Here is a 16,342-nt window from a genome sequence, read left to right as displayed (position 1 = left end):
TTACAGGGATCATCAACAGGTCCACTGTTTTATACACTGGGGTTATAATACCCCGTGAATGCATTAGGCACTCGACCAGTATTGATTACAATATTGAATAGTTTCATAAGAGTAGGTGAAGTATGAGAAGTGTCTTAAAGAAATTCATTCACAATCCCATCGAAATAACAAGTTTGGTTCCTTTTCATCTTTTTTTTTAACTGTATGCTAAACTTCATCAAGAGTAAAATCACTATTAATAGGATTATCAAAGTTTTCAAAGTCAGGAGGTTGAGAATCATCAACAGACTACAGGGAGCGACAGCGAGGGCGTCCTTCAAACCGTACGCGTGTCCTTCTGATCGGGAAACTTCGTTCCACACACATCATTGACTCTATATGTGGGTGCAAAGAAAAAGTATTTAGAAAACAGTTTAACGTTTATCGAATATTGAAACAAAAGCAAGAATGTTATGGGATTCAAAAATATTTTATCTTTTCATGAAAGGGTGATGTTGGCAACAATCGCATGGGATGTTGATCACCTCGATCACCTGTTTGCCATTTACCTGGATGCGAATAAATCGTCCGTAAAAAGAAAGCCATTAAAACTCGCTAATCAACCAAATATGTAACTAATACAGGCCTACGCATCTTAATATTTCCGTCAATCAATGAAACTAATATTATAGACCAGTGCCTGGGAATTTATTCATCAGTCAATGTTACTAATATATACAATCCATCACACATCAATCAAAAATTTATGTGACTCTTAATATACATCAATAAAAAAGAGAATTATCCTCATATAGGGAAATGGGATAGACCTTTATATACTTATTTAGCCTTTATATCATCGACTCGTCTTTTTGTTTCAAAATAGCAGATATCACTGTTTTAAGAAAAAAAGTGGAACTTAAAAATTCCATTATCGTTTACAGTCAAATACAAATGAATTGCTCCTTGCTTCGTTTGTTTGTTTGTTTTTTTTTAATCGCAGGAAGTAGTAATGGTATTACATAGGGGGCATACACCACGGTTTGTACTTTGGCTGTCTTGTAAGTCCAAATAAACACACACACACACACATAGGCCTACACACAAAAAATGTTATTAAGATTGATGCTGTATGTTTCTCAGTCAAGGACTATAAAAAAAAACATATTATGGTATTGGTTTGTATTTACAATCTCACCGCTAATTTACTGTACTTAGTATCTGATCAAGGGATGTCTTTTTCTTTTGGTCGTTGTTGATCCGATGACTTTTTTTGTTCTGTTTTGATTTTCTTTGTGACTCAAATAACAAGTAAAATATAACAACACAATTCATTCAAGAGTATTGTAATAACAATAAAAAAAAACATTTGTAAAATCTATTCTCTGCTGTAACGAATTTTGTATTCTATTGCGTCGTCTAAAAAGTGAATACAGTAACAGATCATTATAATCGTTCATTTGTTATCTTCAAAAGTCTTCTTATTCTTTTTATAATTCCACGAAAGCCTGTGTTTCCATTAAACAAGCGAATTCAAGTCATTAGAAGTACTATAGTAGTAGTTAGCGTGTCCACGAAAAGGAGCTCTTTTCTAGTTAACGTGCTATTTTTACACAATCTTCTAGCAACAGCATCATCTTGATCATGCGCGTTGGAATCAACCTCCAATTAATTATGTGCGTACCTCCACCTACGGCCCAAACTGAGTAATCAGGCACGGCTGCGAAGAAGCACCGTGGAAGTCACAGAACTCTTTCTGTGGTAGAAGTAACAGAGGAGACACTGGTCGCATGTGCTGTGTATGTGATGTACTGTGCAATCTTTGTACACAAAGTGTAAGAACGTCTAGGCGAATGCGAGACGCACGGGGACGAGGCGTAACATACAGTCTAGTACACCCTGCGCTGCTGGCTTGAAAACGTGAGACACTCGCGTATTTTGACTGCTGCCCAGCAAATTTTGGCTGTTGATCGTGACGAGATGCTGCAATAGATTGGGAATAACATGGATGGACTTGAGGAGAATGTTATGGACAGTGTGTTATGTCAGGTAATTGAATGTCAGTATCGGTTTTGAGATGAGCACACGACGTTTACAGTATCTAGCCAGCTGCTAAGCGGTCCCTTACCTATTCCCACAACATTCCGAAGGGTTGCGCAGTGTTTTTCAACGTAAGGACTTGCTGCTCCACCATCGCCGAACGAAGTGTGTGAGAAACGACGAACAGCTGTGTTGTGCGTGTAAAATGTTCACGATACACCGGCTGCCTACTCACTGACGACGGGACGATTTACGTTCTTGCTTCTTGGCACCTTTTGTGACTTGGCTTCTTGGGTATCACCAATTTTGGGTAAAGACAAAGCAGCAAAATGGGATTCTCCGGAGCATACGGTCAAGACTGTGCTGATCTGAAATACAAACTCATCCATGAAAGTAGCATTCAGGTTTGTCGGATAAACCATGCAAATACAGTGGTGAACAAAATCCTGAATATGAAATTCCTCCGGAGATGGGAAACGCATCAGCTTGTTTTGGGAGACACCACAATATACTCCCGCACGGTGAGTGGCATTTTTGATCAAATTGGTGTCTACACTCAATGTTCATCTAGATTCTACCTTTCCTTTACCCCAGATAGGCTCAAATTTATAGTCATGTAATACTAAATAGTAGAATCATCAACATTGTGAATTTGTAGGTCTATCAATTTGACAGTCAGTAGGCCTAACATTTATACATGTCAGTCCGGGAAACCCGCTCATGAGGACCGCCCCCGCGTACGAGGATGGTCCCTCCTCATGAGGACCTCCCCCCCCCGCCTCATGAGGCCCCCCGGGGAACGCCTCATGAGGCCCCCCATTCACTTCTTATTCATCTCACATCTGACGTATAAATTGTCGCAACTTTGCACGGTGATTTTTTGTTACACACACATGTCCACTATCCATGATGAAAAGAAGAAAAAATCCTGTCTGTTTTTTTTTTTTAAAAATCGAGTTTTAATCACCCGATGCAGAGCGCCCATCAAAACACGGGCGCCAGCGCGTTCGCACAATGCAAGACTGCCGCACCTAGCGGCCTGATCCGACTAAATATATATAATACTAAGTACCAGACTGGTATGTGCTGGATGCGTGATGTGATGCGACGTACGTGGCGTCGCGGGATGATTCCAGAGAAAGCGCCCAAACGGTAAGCGGGCGGCGGAATCGTGGGCGGAATTGACGAAGAAAGTGAACTCGTCATACCTACAAAGTGATTATTTTGCTAACAAACTGGAGTATGTCATCTACCCACCTACTCTATCAGTGTGGAATAGTAATTTGGAATATATGGACAAGATCAGGTTAGTACTGATTTAATTTTTCTCGTTACGAATTTGTGTAAAAAGATGTCAGACTTCAGCTTCACGAGGCTAATTCGTGCGCGGAGAGGTGAGAGCCGCAGAAAAAAAGCATCGAAAATATTTAGTCGGATCAGGCCGCTAGGTGCGGCAGTCTTGCATTGTGCGAACGCGCTGGCGCCCGTGTTTTGATGGGCGCTCTGCATCGGGTGATTAAAACTCGATTTAAAAAAAAAAAAAACAGACAGGATTTTTTCTTCTTTTCATCATGGATAGTGGACATGTGTGTGTAACAAAAAATCACCGTGCAAAGTTGCGACAATTTATACGTCAGATGTGAGATGAATAAGAAGTGAATGGGGGGCCTCATGAGGCGTTCCCCGGGGGGCCTCATGAGGCGGGGGGAGGTCCTCATGAGGAGGGACCATCCTCGTACGCGGGGGCGGTCCTCATGAGCGGGTTTCCCGGACTGATGTAGGTCTATTCATTTGACACTCAGTACAGTAGGCTACCACTATAATTTGATAAACTAGATCCATCTACCAGTGTAACAAAGTTAGGACTTGGCCTTGGGAGTTGGCTGCCGGCTGCTCATGAATACGGTCTACAAACCATGCATGCATTGCATTGTTAATGTTAATCAAGTTTGACATGTTGCTTGACAGAAAGAGAAGTCTCATACATGTAAGTGTACTCATACTTCAACTCAAGCTCAATTTTGTTTGATTCAATTCAATTCAATGCGTTCAGATCAATCACAAATACACAAAGTACAATGACAAAGATACATTCACAATCACATGGTACATGACAATTATACAACGATCTTATAAGGAGGACATGATCCGAGAAATTCAACACCAACAGGTGACTTGTGTTGGGATGCCCTGATATAGCAGTGTGAATAAAATTGATACAAGACACGTACACACATAAGTAGTACACAAAAAGAATTGAAAAAGAAGGAGTAAAATGTAAGCAAGGCAGATTAAACATGTTCACAAATTTCCCAACTACAGTTTAGGAACCATACTAATAATATAATAATAGAATAAGATTCATAACTACTTAGTATAGATTCATAACTACTTAGTATAAATGTATCGGCGTACATTGAATGATTGTGAGGCAAAAAGCTAATCATACAGATAGAGTCCTAGAGCCTACATGGCCTGGTCTGTGTACATGACTTTTTTAGGGCAGTGTTTGTGCAGTGTGCTGTTGTTGAATGTTGCTCAGTGATCTGAGTGGATACAGGGCAAAAAACCAAGCTGTTTAATATTCACCAGGCACCTGGTTCCAGTCTTCTGGCTACAGGGCAGGGGATACATACACAATGTACAGACTACATTATGGAATTCTTGCCATGGTTGTGCCTTTTGATAAAGGTTTACAAGTGTATAGTCCTTTGGAGGGTACCTGGCTGCTTTCGGACACATGAGCAACTGTTTGCATCCTCGGCAGTCATTTAAAACAAATCAACTAAGATTAAAAAAACAAATTGAAGAAATTTGTTTTTATGATTTTGGTTGATATCCATGACAATTTTTACAATAGTGACACCAATGACCAGCCATTCCACGGGTAGCTGTTGCCATTGATTTCCATGATATGGGTTTATAAAGGACCTAATCCTCGGCTCAGATAGGCTTACTGTAGGAATGGGAATTTTTGCACTCGGTTGGTTGGGTAAAAGGAATTTTGTGTTTATAATTCCATAGAATCAATGTATAAATACTACTAGCTACAAGCAAAAATATTTGCACACTTTTTTTTTTGCATCAGTTTCATGTGGCAAAAAAATGTGAAAATTCCTTTTTTAAAGCAGTTTAGTAAGCTACCATTTTGCATCTTTCTTAAAGTGTGATTCTTGGTAATGTTACTGTTTCCATGATCCATTTTGCTTGACTTTAATTTTGTTTCCTCTATTTACTGGATCTACTATAAAAATGCACAATGCTACTTCTGCAGTTTAGATTCCAGGGGGGTGTTTCATAAAGCTGTTCGTAAAGTTACGAACGACTTACGAGGGACTGGTGATCAGTTGTTATGCTGAATTATGGAAATTCTGATAAGTATAGCACATCAGAACTGATCACCAGTCGCTCGTAAGTTGTTCGTAACTTTACGAACAGCTTTATGAAACAGGGCCCAGGGGCCGTATTCTCGAAAGGTCTTAAGTGGGGCACTTAAATATGAAAAATGTGTCTAAGTACCCTGCTAATTTAAGCGGGGTGCTTAGATTGGTATTCTCGAAGGAACTAAGCACCCCGCTTAACTGAGCTGACTTAAGCATCCCAATTGTCTTAAGTCAATCTGATGACGTAGGCGCGTATACCAATTAACAATGGCCTTGACGACCACAGAAAAATTAATTTTGTGCGATAGATTTCCTATGGGATTTTACGTGTTAATTACTTATCGCGGAAAGTTTGAAAGATGGAGCTAAACGAAAAAAGGCGAAAGCCCAACTTCAGTGAAACTGAGAAGATACTTCTCATTGAAGAATTCAGAAAGAGGGAGGATATTCTCAAGGGGTCATTCTCACAAAAAATAACTTCGAGGCAAAAACATTCCGCGTGGGAGGAAATAGCAAACGAGTTAAACTGCAGGAATCCTTCGGTGAAGAGAACTGTGCCGGAAATACAGAAGAAGTGGCAAAACCTCAACAGTTCAGCCAAGGCGGCAGCGGGCAAACGGAGGAAGGAGATGAGAAAGACGGGTGAGAATATGAATATATCGAATTGTTTGTTTGCTTACTTTGTTGATATCATTTTTTTTGAAACCCCGAACGATATATTTCTCTCTTTTTTTTTTATTTGGGTTTGCAAAGAATAAGCTACCGTAGTCTCGCCCTTTATTTGACCCGAGTGACCTCAGGTGCGCAGCTACTAGTGATGCTGCACTGTGTGCGCTATAGCTAGCGCTACTGTCACCACTGTGTTTTTAGTTTGGCAAGGCTAGTAAGTCAGGCTAGAGATGATGGGCGCCGACGTCTGGTATTATACGAAGAAACCAGCAAAATTAAGCTAAGTGTCATTAAGTTCATACTTTGGATTATTTCATTGGTTCTGTATTGGTGCTTTACCGTTAAAGTCGGAGTTTAGCTAAATTTTGTAGAGATCTACAACAACCTTGTTCGACTTGTTTGGTGATTTTACGAGTGTACCGATACTAGTAGATCGTCTGCTCATGTGTCATGCACCAGTTGCACGCCTGCCTGACCGGCTGCAATGACAATGCACACATCGGAACAGGCAAGACAGATGTTGTCAACCATTGCCTGGTGACGGCACTCACGATGGAAATACACTCTGCGAATGATTCGATTATAATGCCAAATAATTGCATGAACATCTTAACAGATATAATTTCAGCTTTAGTTTAATCTAGACCCTACATGATATTTTTCCCGTTCAAATTCAACCTGTCCTTGTTATGTTGGCATGGACGTACAAATGCCAATGAATTGCCATGGCATGGCAAGTAGTATACTAGTAATGCGATAGGCATAAGCCGGTAACTGGATAGACCCCACACCACAGTTTGCCGGCGGTGCTAAACACTGAAACGGAAAGTTTTGTTATTTCTGCATTCTGGAACTACACTGGTGTAAGAGCTGGGTAGTACCTAGATTCTAGCAGCATGTATTACGACACAACTCACAAGTCAGTAGCGTTTAAATTACAAAACAATGCTTGATGAAAAGCAATAGGTTCTAATACTGTTTAATATATCCAGTTTAACTGTAGCATTGCTTTTTCAAACAAAAAGTGTATTGCAGATAAGAACACTGTGTTCTATACTGACAAACTACAGACAGTGTCAGAGTTACGTTATAAAGTGAGACTGTGAGGTACAAACTGGTATGAAAATTTCGAAATGCACCTGTCAATTGTAAGTCCCACCCCCTAACCCCAGTGCCGGGAGATGTGCGTCGGTATAAAATTGGGGACTCGGGGAGCTGGGGGGGGGGGGGGGAATTTGATGGTTAATGTCGGTCTCTTTACTGGGTGGGTCGTAGGTGCGTAAATGAGGTAAAGTCCAAAACTGACAGAGGTGTGTATTTTCATGGGGCGGTGGCCAGTGTCAGTGAGTCCAAATTTGCGACGGAGGGTGCGTCAATGCCGATGGCAAGAAGTGGTTCCTCCTGTGACAACGACACATCCTCAAAGCACATCTCCCGGGGGTCAGGGGGTAGGTCTAACAATTGGTCGGTACATAAGGTAGTTGATGATGTCACTCCCTCACAATACAGACCATAGTGTGTATTTCAGTATAGATGTCAATCTAATGATTGGTTGTACTGTCAAATTGAATTCATTAGTTTTCAGCATTTGATTTCAAACAGTTTTATTTCCTAATATTAGACCTAGTTCACAGTGATTTTCCATTGTAAACAATGACTTTGTCCATGTTCAACAAATCTTGAATTCCATTTCAACCTGCCTGAAACTCGCTTTCCGTTTCAAAAGGTTATTTCTATGAATTCTGTCCATTTTTTTTCCACTCTCGTGGAAAATCACTTTCCCCGTATATTTCTTGTTAGATATATTGTTGCACTTTTTTATTGTGGCTGATCCTCCTTGCCCACTGACAGATATTGACAACATCCTAGGCTACATTTACCAATATTGTAATATCTTCTTTGAGAATACCAACTCTGATTTAGTCCTTTACAACACAACATGCAATCAAGCATGCATTCTACTTAATTTAGTATTTCCTAAGATGATGTGATGATTGCTCTGAAATTTGTGGTGATTCAAGCCTTGCACGAAATTAACAATGTAACAGATTTTTTTTTTTTTTTCTCTGTAACCCATACCTAGGTGGCGGTCCCCCTCCCCAAGACCTGAACGATGTTGACCAACAGTTATTGGAGATCATCGGGTTAACTTCCCCAACGATTGCTGGCATTGATGGAGGTGTTGATTCTCTAGGAATATGGTAAACTAAAATATTATTAGTTTGCATGATTATAGGCATTGTAATTTACCCAGTACATTGGGGGGGGGGGGGGGGACGGACAAAGAAATAGATTTGTTGCCCCTCCCCCAATCATTTCAAAACTTCACAAATTTTCAATATTTTGGCCTGCTTTGGCCACAAAATTAACAATTGCAATTTTGTGTGCCAACAATGTTGACATTTTTCTTCATCCTCCCCCCCCCCCCAATTGAAGCATGGATCAACATGTCATGTACCCATTCCTGCATCCAGGTACGAAATTCTGTGTCCGTACCCCATACTTCCATCCATTATCTCATGCCGTACCTCATACCCATACCTGTGACTTTGTGAAATGCTGAACCTGCACCTGTACATGTACCCATGCTTCTATCTGATTCTGTATGTGTACCCATATCTGTACCCATATCCGTTCCCATGGCCCTTGACTCTTATCACTGTGACAAATGCTGACATCCAACCACATAAAACCTCTCTCTTTCTCATACCAAAAAAAAAAACAAAAAACAATTAGATGAATTAAATGAAGGCACAAATCACTAGTACCACAAACTAACTAGAGGCAATAATCACAAAACATTCATTCAGTTTCACAATTGGGTGGGAACCATGCTGTTACTGTATACGCCATATATTTCGCGTAAGTAATATTTCGCGATTTTGCTTCAAGACGGGGAATTTGTGAGAGTTTATTTTATTTCATTTTCATTCAACGTGTATAGAAGTATTAGGAAGTGAAAATGTTCACGTTTGTTAAGTCGCGAAATTCGAGAAAATTAAACCATCGCAAAATATTCAACATATACAGTAATTAGAGAACACTCAAGTCAGTCCCAAAATATGACATAAAACACACATTCAACACTATCAAAGGACGTAGATATAAAGAATAGTTCTATTGAAATGAAGAAACAAGAAACTCAGAGATTCACATTCAATTCTTATTTTTAATGAGTGTATCTGGCATATTCACATTAACCAAAAAAAGGGGGGTTATAAATGCCATACATGTATGATATATTTCTGGAATTGAAATATGGTGTTTTCTCATTGTTATTTTCCACAGCACTGTCCAGCCAACAGAAGTGGAGCTGGAAGCGGAAGAGCACCATCAAGAACGAGCATCCAGCAGCAGAATCCAGTCAATGGAAGACCATGGTTGGGTGTGTCGAGAACCTACAAGTACAAAAGAAAAATTGGAAGTTGAGAATTTAAAGTTGAGAAATGAACTGTTGACATTGAAAATCAAAAAAATGAAACTGGAAATCGCACAAATGGAGGGGTGTGGAAATGCAAAGGATGAACTATTGATCGATTTGTAAATATCAACAGTGACAGACTTTGTCTCGGGACTTATAACCTCCTTCAATAGCATTTCAAACCCTGAGGGTGGAACGTTTGGTACATGTTCCCGAATAATGAGTATTTTTCCTAGAGAATCAACACCTCCATCAATGCCAGCGATCGTTGGGGAAGTTAACCCGATGATCTCCAATAACTGTTGGTCAACATCGTTCAGGTCAACATCGTTCATGTATTACCCAATATATATTCTGTGGGAAGTTTCTTGACAAAAGGTCAAAGGTCAAAAGGTCGAAGGTCAAGTGAAAGTGCTAAATTGCACTTTTTCCTCCACATCTCGAAAGTAACTCAAGGTATCATCATGAAACTTACATATTTATGCATGTTCTACATAACAGTGATTCTCTTTGGAACTGTGAGGTCAAAGGTCAAAGGCCAGGTTTAGATACTATTTTACCATTTGATACTGAAATTATACTTTTTCTCAATACCTTGAAAATTACTCAATGCATAAACTTATAAAAGGGTCAAAAGTCAAGTAAAAATCATCAGTTCCCCAAATACCTGCACTATGACGTTTTAATCATTCATCCAATTGAACCTAGTTCTAGGAAAGTGAACATTCAGCACATTTGTGGCAAACCTGTCATTTTAATATTTTGCCAATTGTGTGAAACTGTCATCACACATTGTCAAGACATTGTACTATAGACCTATTAGGAGAACCATGCATTATGGCGGAGGCATACCAGTTGCTATAGCGACATTTGTAGTTTAGATAATATATACTTGAAATTGAAATATATTTATTTCTTTTTGCCTCCGCAACGAAGTTTCCGGGATATCTGTCCGTTGTCTCGTTATCTGTTACGGTGTCTCTTTATTGCAATAAATTAAGAAGAGGTGATCAGATTGTGATGTAACTAGGACCAAGTATATACCATGAGACAACAATATACTCATTAGATTTTAAAGTTGAAAGGTCACAGGTCACAGGATTTTTTTTTATAGACCCAACAGCAATTCATTGCCATGGTAACTCACATATTTTTTGGTTAGATTTGGTAAATACATGAATGAGGCATTTCACTTGAACTAATTGGACAAGGAGTGCGGAGGCATATCCATTGACTGCAGGGCTGTCGAATTGCTGTATCTGTCATTACATGTATATGTGCATTGGAGAAAGTGGAAAAAGAAGCAGTGTGAAAACATTCAAAAGTAATAAAAGAGCTTCTAACCTATATATAACTTGTGAGTCACACACTAGTTTTCCATTCATCTTGTACATAGTATGAATTAAGTTGTGTTATGGATAGGTTGAAAATGCAATCCTTGAGTACAGTTGATGTGCAATTTACATGCCCCCAAACACAAACACACACACACTATAGTGAAAATCAGCCCATGTCCTGGAAACGTCCACTGTTCTCCATCGGGGATTTCCTTCGATCCCATTAAGTCATCGACCCACTCACATTTAACAGTACATGTACTTTGAAATAAAAGGCTAGAACTTACCTCAGTTGAAATATGCTTGCACGATCTGTAAGCGGTGAACTGCACCTTCTCCTCTTTCATTATCAACATCAATTTGGTTGGGTTGTGGTGGGCCCTCCTCTTGCCGTCTTTGGGGTAGTGGCATTCCCATATCCTTGGCTAAATTGTGGAGGATAGCACATGCTGTGATGATCCTGCATGCTCTCCTTGGTGTCACCCGTAACTCATCATGAAGACAGTGGAATCTGCAGTTGTCATAGTATTAGTGGATATTACATAATGTAATTTTTCGACCATAAGAAATGGAAAGAATGTAGAAGTGATGACACTTGGTTTATTTTGTCGCTCTGAAAACAAAAGGGAATACTTTTGGAGGTGATTTAATTGGTAAATGAAGGGGTAGTGTACAATAATTTACGATATAATAGGAAAATAACCGATAAATGTTCTGTGGGTACGTGTATGTGCAAGGTTTGTGTTGTGTGACGTTTTTGTGACCTTTGTGTGTGTATGTGTGTTAGTTTGGTGTGTATTGTTCAAGGTTTGTGTTGGTTAGAAGTTTGTGTGTGTTTGAGTACTTGTTTATTTTTGTGTGTATTTGAGTGTGTTTCTGATTGTGAATGTGTCTGATGGTGAGTGTTTGTGTGTGAGAGTGAATGTGTTTGATGGTTAGTGTTTGTACCAAAAAGTGCATTTTTGTATACCAGTAGGCAGTACCTTCGTTTCAGCTGCCCAATACATCTCTCTACTGCACTGCGTGTTGTCTTGTGTGCTGTGTTGTATCTTTCCTGACCATCGTCGGCTGGTCTCAGAAACGGTGTCATGAGCCACCGCTTCACTGGATAGCCGCTGTCTCCAAGAAGATATCCGTCTATGTGTCGCATCCTTTCCCCCAGCAAACTCTCTCTTAAAATTCTTGCGTCATGAGTACTGCCAGGCCATGCCGCATTTAGATGGAGGATTTTGGAGTCCGGATCACAAACAATCTAGTATGGGGAAAAAAAAAACCACCCCACAATACACATGATACATGTAACTTTCCTGTTTTCCTTCTTTCCATCCATGTTCAAAAACTACTCAGATAAGTTAAAATGTCACAATTTCACCATTTAATGAGGTTCACTATGTAATTTTGTGTGAATGTTTTGGAGAGTTTGAAAATTATATATTTCTGGAAACCTCATTGTGTAAGCAATCAGAAAAACAATATTTCCATTTTCACTGAATGTGTTAAAAACTGCGTTGCCATGGTAACGACATACTATGGCAATAAGTCGGGTGGAAATATTGTGGAGCCAACTACGTCTTCATGTTTTAACCAGTGGTCATATAATTTGTCACACATATTGGTCTTGGGGAGAAGATGTGCAGGACACCTTTGTTGAATGTGTCGGAAACTGTGTTGGCATGGAAACGGCATACTATGCCAATAAATCTGGTGAAAATCATGTGGATTAAACTAACATCTAGTTTTCGAGCAATGCTTATGATATTAGGTACTCACATTTGTCTTTCGGTGAAGAGGTGCAAGACACTTTTTTTTCAAACATGCCAAAAAAAAGCGTTGCCATGGTAACTGTAAATTATGACAATGAATCACGGCTGCATTAATCATCTTTTGGTGAGGAGTCTAGCATTATTTCACTAATTCATGTCTTGGTTTCTTGCTCACCTCAAGTGAGCTATTGCATTCGCTTTTTGTTTGTCGATCGGCGAACATTGTTTCCATGACAACGCAGTTCCTGACACATCAAAGACAAATGTATATTGCACATCTTCACTACAAGACCAATGTTTGTGCCAGATCATATGAGCATTAGTCAAAAACTGTGGAAGTGGTTAATCTGCAATACTTTTACCAGATTTATTCCCATAATATGCAGTTTCCATGGCAACGCATTTTCCGATACAATCAAATACCATGCCTTGCTCATGTTCATCCCAAGACCAATGCGTGCGCCAAATTTCACACAAGCATTGGTCAAAAACCGAGGTATTACCATCGTTTGATCCGCAAGATTTTCATCCAACTTTATTGCCGTAGTATGTCGTTGCCATGGCAACGCAGTTTTTCACACATTCGATACAAATGGAAACATTGCTCTTTCTTATTGTTTACAAAATAAGGTTTCCAAAAATATATAATTTCAGACTCTCCAAAAAATTCCCACGAAAGTAAATTTCCAAGCACAGTGAACCAGGCTAATTTTTATTCATTTCCCAAACTTTTACTGGGTGGAATGATTGGATAGTAAAACGCAATATGATTACGTAGATGGATTGATAAATCCACTGACAAATTGATGGGTGGATATATTGTACAAAAAATTGACATTATTTATCTTACCTGAACATTGATGGAATGATAGTTTTTCCTGTTGACAAACTGGTCTTCGTTTTCGTGTGGGGCTTGAATTTTTATGTGGGTCCCATCGATGAGACCCACAACACCCGGGAAGCCGGCCTTCCGGTAGAAACGATCTTTATTCTGGTTTAGGTCATCTTGTGGCGGCAGTCTTACGTAATTTCCCACTCTCGCCGTGAGTGCATCACTCACTGCTGCGATGCATCTGCTCACGGATGGTTGTGAGATACGAATTGTATCTCCATCCGTGAGCTGAAAATTCCCACTGGCGAAAAATTGAAGCGCCGCGCACACTTTCGTGACGGGTGGTAGGGGGAATCCTCTGTTTGTAACGGGTGTTATTGCTGGTAGAATGTCGTCGGTAATACGCAAGATACCGGCTCTATTGAACCGGTATCTTTCAATCAGTTCGTTGTCGTTGTACTCGTCAAATGGATTTATGCGCCGGTTAAACAATTCTTGTCTACCTCGAGGTCTTCCTATGACCGCCATTTCAGGAAAAATGAATAAAACGCTACATGTACCTTCAATTTATACAACTACGACATTTAAGACTCTTATCTGACTTAAGACTCTCAAATAGGTGTCTTAGAGTTAAGACGAAACTTAAGCGGGGTGCTTGAAGTTAGGACTTTTGAGAATACCACTTAAGTGGGGTGCTTGCAGTTAAGACAAGACTTGAGTCAGAATCTCGATATTTAAGACTCTTAACTAATTTAAGACCTTTCGAGAATACGGCCCCAGGTCTAAATCTCTCTCTAACTACTTGGTAGGTTCTTTGTGTCTGTGTGCTGTGCTGGTGGTTTGAATGTTGATTCCCATGGCAGGACATGATGCAATGCAGACCAGAACTTGTCTAATAACCTTGTCTAAAGCTACATTGTATGGACTGTTGATGTCATGACCTATGACACTAACCCATTTTTTCTCCTGGTCCGACCTGTCTGTCCGACCAGTAGGGTGCCCAGTTTTTCTCAGTTGACATACATTGAGGAGAAGGAAATTTGATATGTTGCTATGATTCAACTTGCTGTTTATTCACGAAAAATATGGAATATTTCTCAAGACCTACAAGATGTACGAGAAGACATCTGTTCTAAGTTACTTGTTGTAGGACACCTTTTGAAATGAATATCTGGTAGGAAATCTATATTCATGTCGGGGAATAATTTTCCTGGTATCGCATAGCAATTTGCTATGCATTTTTACAACACTGCTACACACACTAACTTTTGTGTAGCAGTTTTCTTCCATAGAAGTGTACAGGATAACATTTAAAATATTGTTTATCAGCTGAAATTGCTACCGTTAATCAAATTTGAGTTGGAAAATTATTCCCTGCATGTGCTTTGTTTAAGCAATTCTTATTGCCTTTTAGTTGTCAATTAGCTCTTTTGAAGAAGAAATTTTATTCTCATTTAAATAGATTGTACCCGGTATACATGCATAAAAACCTCAGAACAGAAAATACACTACTTGTCAGACAAATACATCAGAATATTGGAAAGGTAATATGCACACTTAATGTCATGTGGCAGTATACACTAGATGTAGATTATGTGTGTAGTGCACTGGGCACCCCCCCCCCCCCCCAAAAAAAAAAAAAAAAAAAAAAAAAAAACAAGCAAACAACAAAAACAACAACAACAACAACAAAACCCACACCAACAACAAACAACCAAACAAACAAACCAAATCAAACAAACAAACAAATGTACTGTATACATCAGGATGAGATGATTATTTTGTGTGCATGCTATAAATGGAATATCGTGTTATTCATATAATTTTTCTTGTGTCACTCACTGTTTTTATGAAAAATATTCAAAATCAAATGAAATTTATGGACTGTATCTTCAGTGGCTTCTTTGACATAAAACTGCTGAAAAAGGAAAATATGTTTACATACAGGCAGGAATATTGTACAAAACTCATGGTAGTTTTACCTTGCAACCAGAAGAAAATCAATTATAATAACTGAATGCACAAATTCACATGATTTATAAATCATAAGTAAAAGAAGTAATTTATGCATGATAGATATAATGGCAATATCAGTGCTTTGCTGCAGATGCTCACTGACAGTAGACTGCACATGAGTGCATATTCGTTTAGCAAACAAAACCAAAACAATACAGTGCAGTGCAACGATTATTTTCACTTTCAGGATGCCTCAAGGTAGAGACTCACTTCCTGGATATTTTATGGCATGTTGTTTTCAAAACCTTCACTGTATGGTTGACAGTACATTGTAACCTCACTTTGCAAGTTTGTGACATTGAGTTTAGGAGAAGGTTCCATGTGTACTTCCTGGTTACCATGCATTCATTGTATGTGATCATCATCCAGAGGAAATGTTTGTTATGCTCTGTGTATTGCACAAGCTTTTACATCATGGACACCATTCAGCAATGGTTCTTGTTTGACCATCTGAGCATGATGGCCCTAGTGCTAGTTCTCCCTTTGATTTTGTGCAAAAATGAAGCTATTATAAACAATACAATTGAAAATGAACTCTTGACTTGTCAATACTTCAAAAATCTGTCAGTGAGCAACTTTACATACACATGTATGTGTGTACCAAACTCATTTTTTTTTTAGAATGTCTGTATTATTTCGATGTTACCACGTTTTGTGATTTTTTTGTCATGTGTCGTTATCTTGATAAAAACATAAATTGTAGAACTTTTCCACAGTGAAATTACCAACTGTACAAGTACACACTGAAGCATCAGTCAAATTCAGACTTAAAACTCATCGCATATTAATTTACATACACATACAGTGTATAGGGCCTACATGTAATATTGTTGTTTACACTTATCAGGAGCTCTTGCAGTGCAGAATATGTACATACTGTATGTTTACATTACATACAGTAG

General features: G+C 39.1%; 2 protein-coding genes across 2 annotated transcripts in view; one reads left to right on the top strand and one right to left on the bottom strand.

Moving 5' to 3' along the window:
- Positions 1–1,780: 1,780 nt before the first annotated feature.
- LOC139736174 (C-Maf-inducing protein-like) overlaps positions 1,781–16,342 on the top strand; it is a 100,330-nt gene continuing 85,768 nt past the window's right edge. Inside the window, exon 1 of the mRNA XM_071646908.1 lies at positions 1,781–2,540. Within this exon, the coding sequence (XP_071503009.1) occupies positions 2,349–2,540 (192 nt within the window). The 5' untranslated portion in view covers positions 1,781–2,348. The remainder of the gene's footprint in view (positions 2,541–16,342) is intronic.
- LOC139736161 (putative nuclease HARBI1) lies at positions 9,421–13,952 on the bottom strand. Its single transcript, XM_071646892.1, has 4 exons — positions 13,443–13,952; positions 11,813–12,081; positions 11,117–11,340; positions 9,421–9,469 (listed from the first exon to the last, which is right to left on the bottom strand). Exons 1-3 carry the CDS (start codon positions 13,950–13,952, stop codon positions 11,118–11,120), a joined length of 1,002 nt encoding a protein of 333 aa, XP_071502993.1. The 3' UTR covers positions 9,421–9,469; position 11,117.

Source organism: Diadema antillarum, unplaced genomic scaffold (assembly GCF_040938485.1).
Source record: "Diadema antillarum isolate AM-2024a unplaced genomic scaffold, OU_Dant_1.0 seq00000633_RagTag, whole genome shotgun sequence".
Classification (NCBI taxonomy): Eukaryota; Metazoa; Echinodermata; class Echinoidea; order Diadematoida; family Diadematidae; genus Diadema; species Diadema antillarum.
This window is presented reverse-complemented; position numbering and strand designations above follow the sequence as displayed.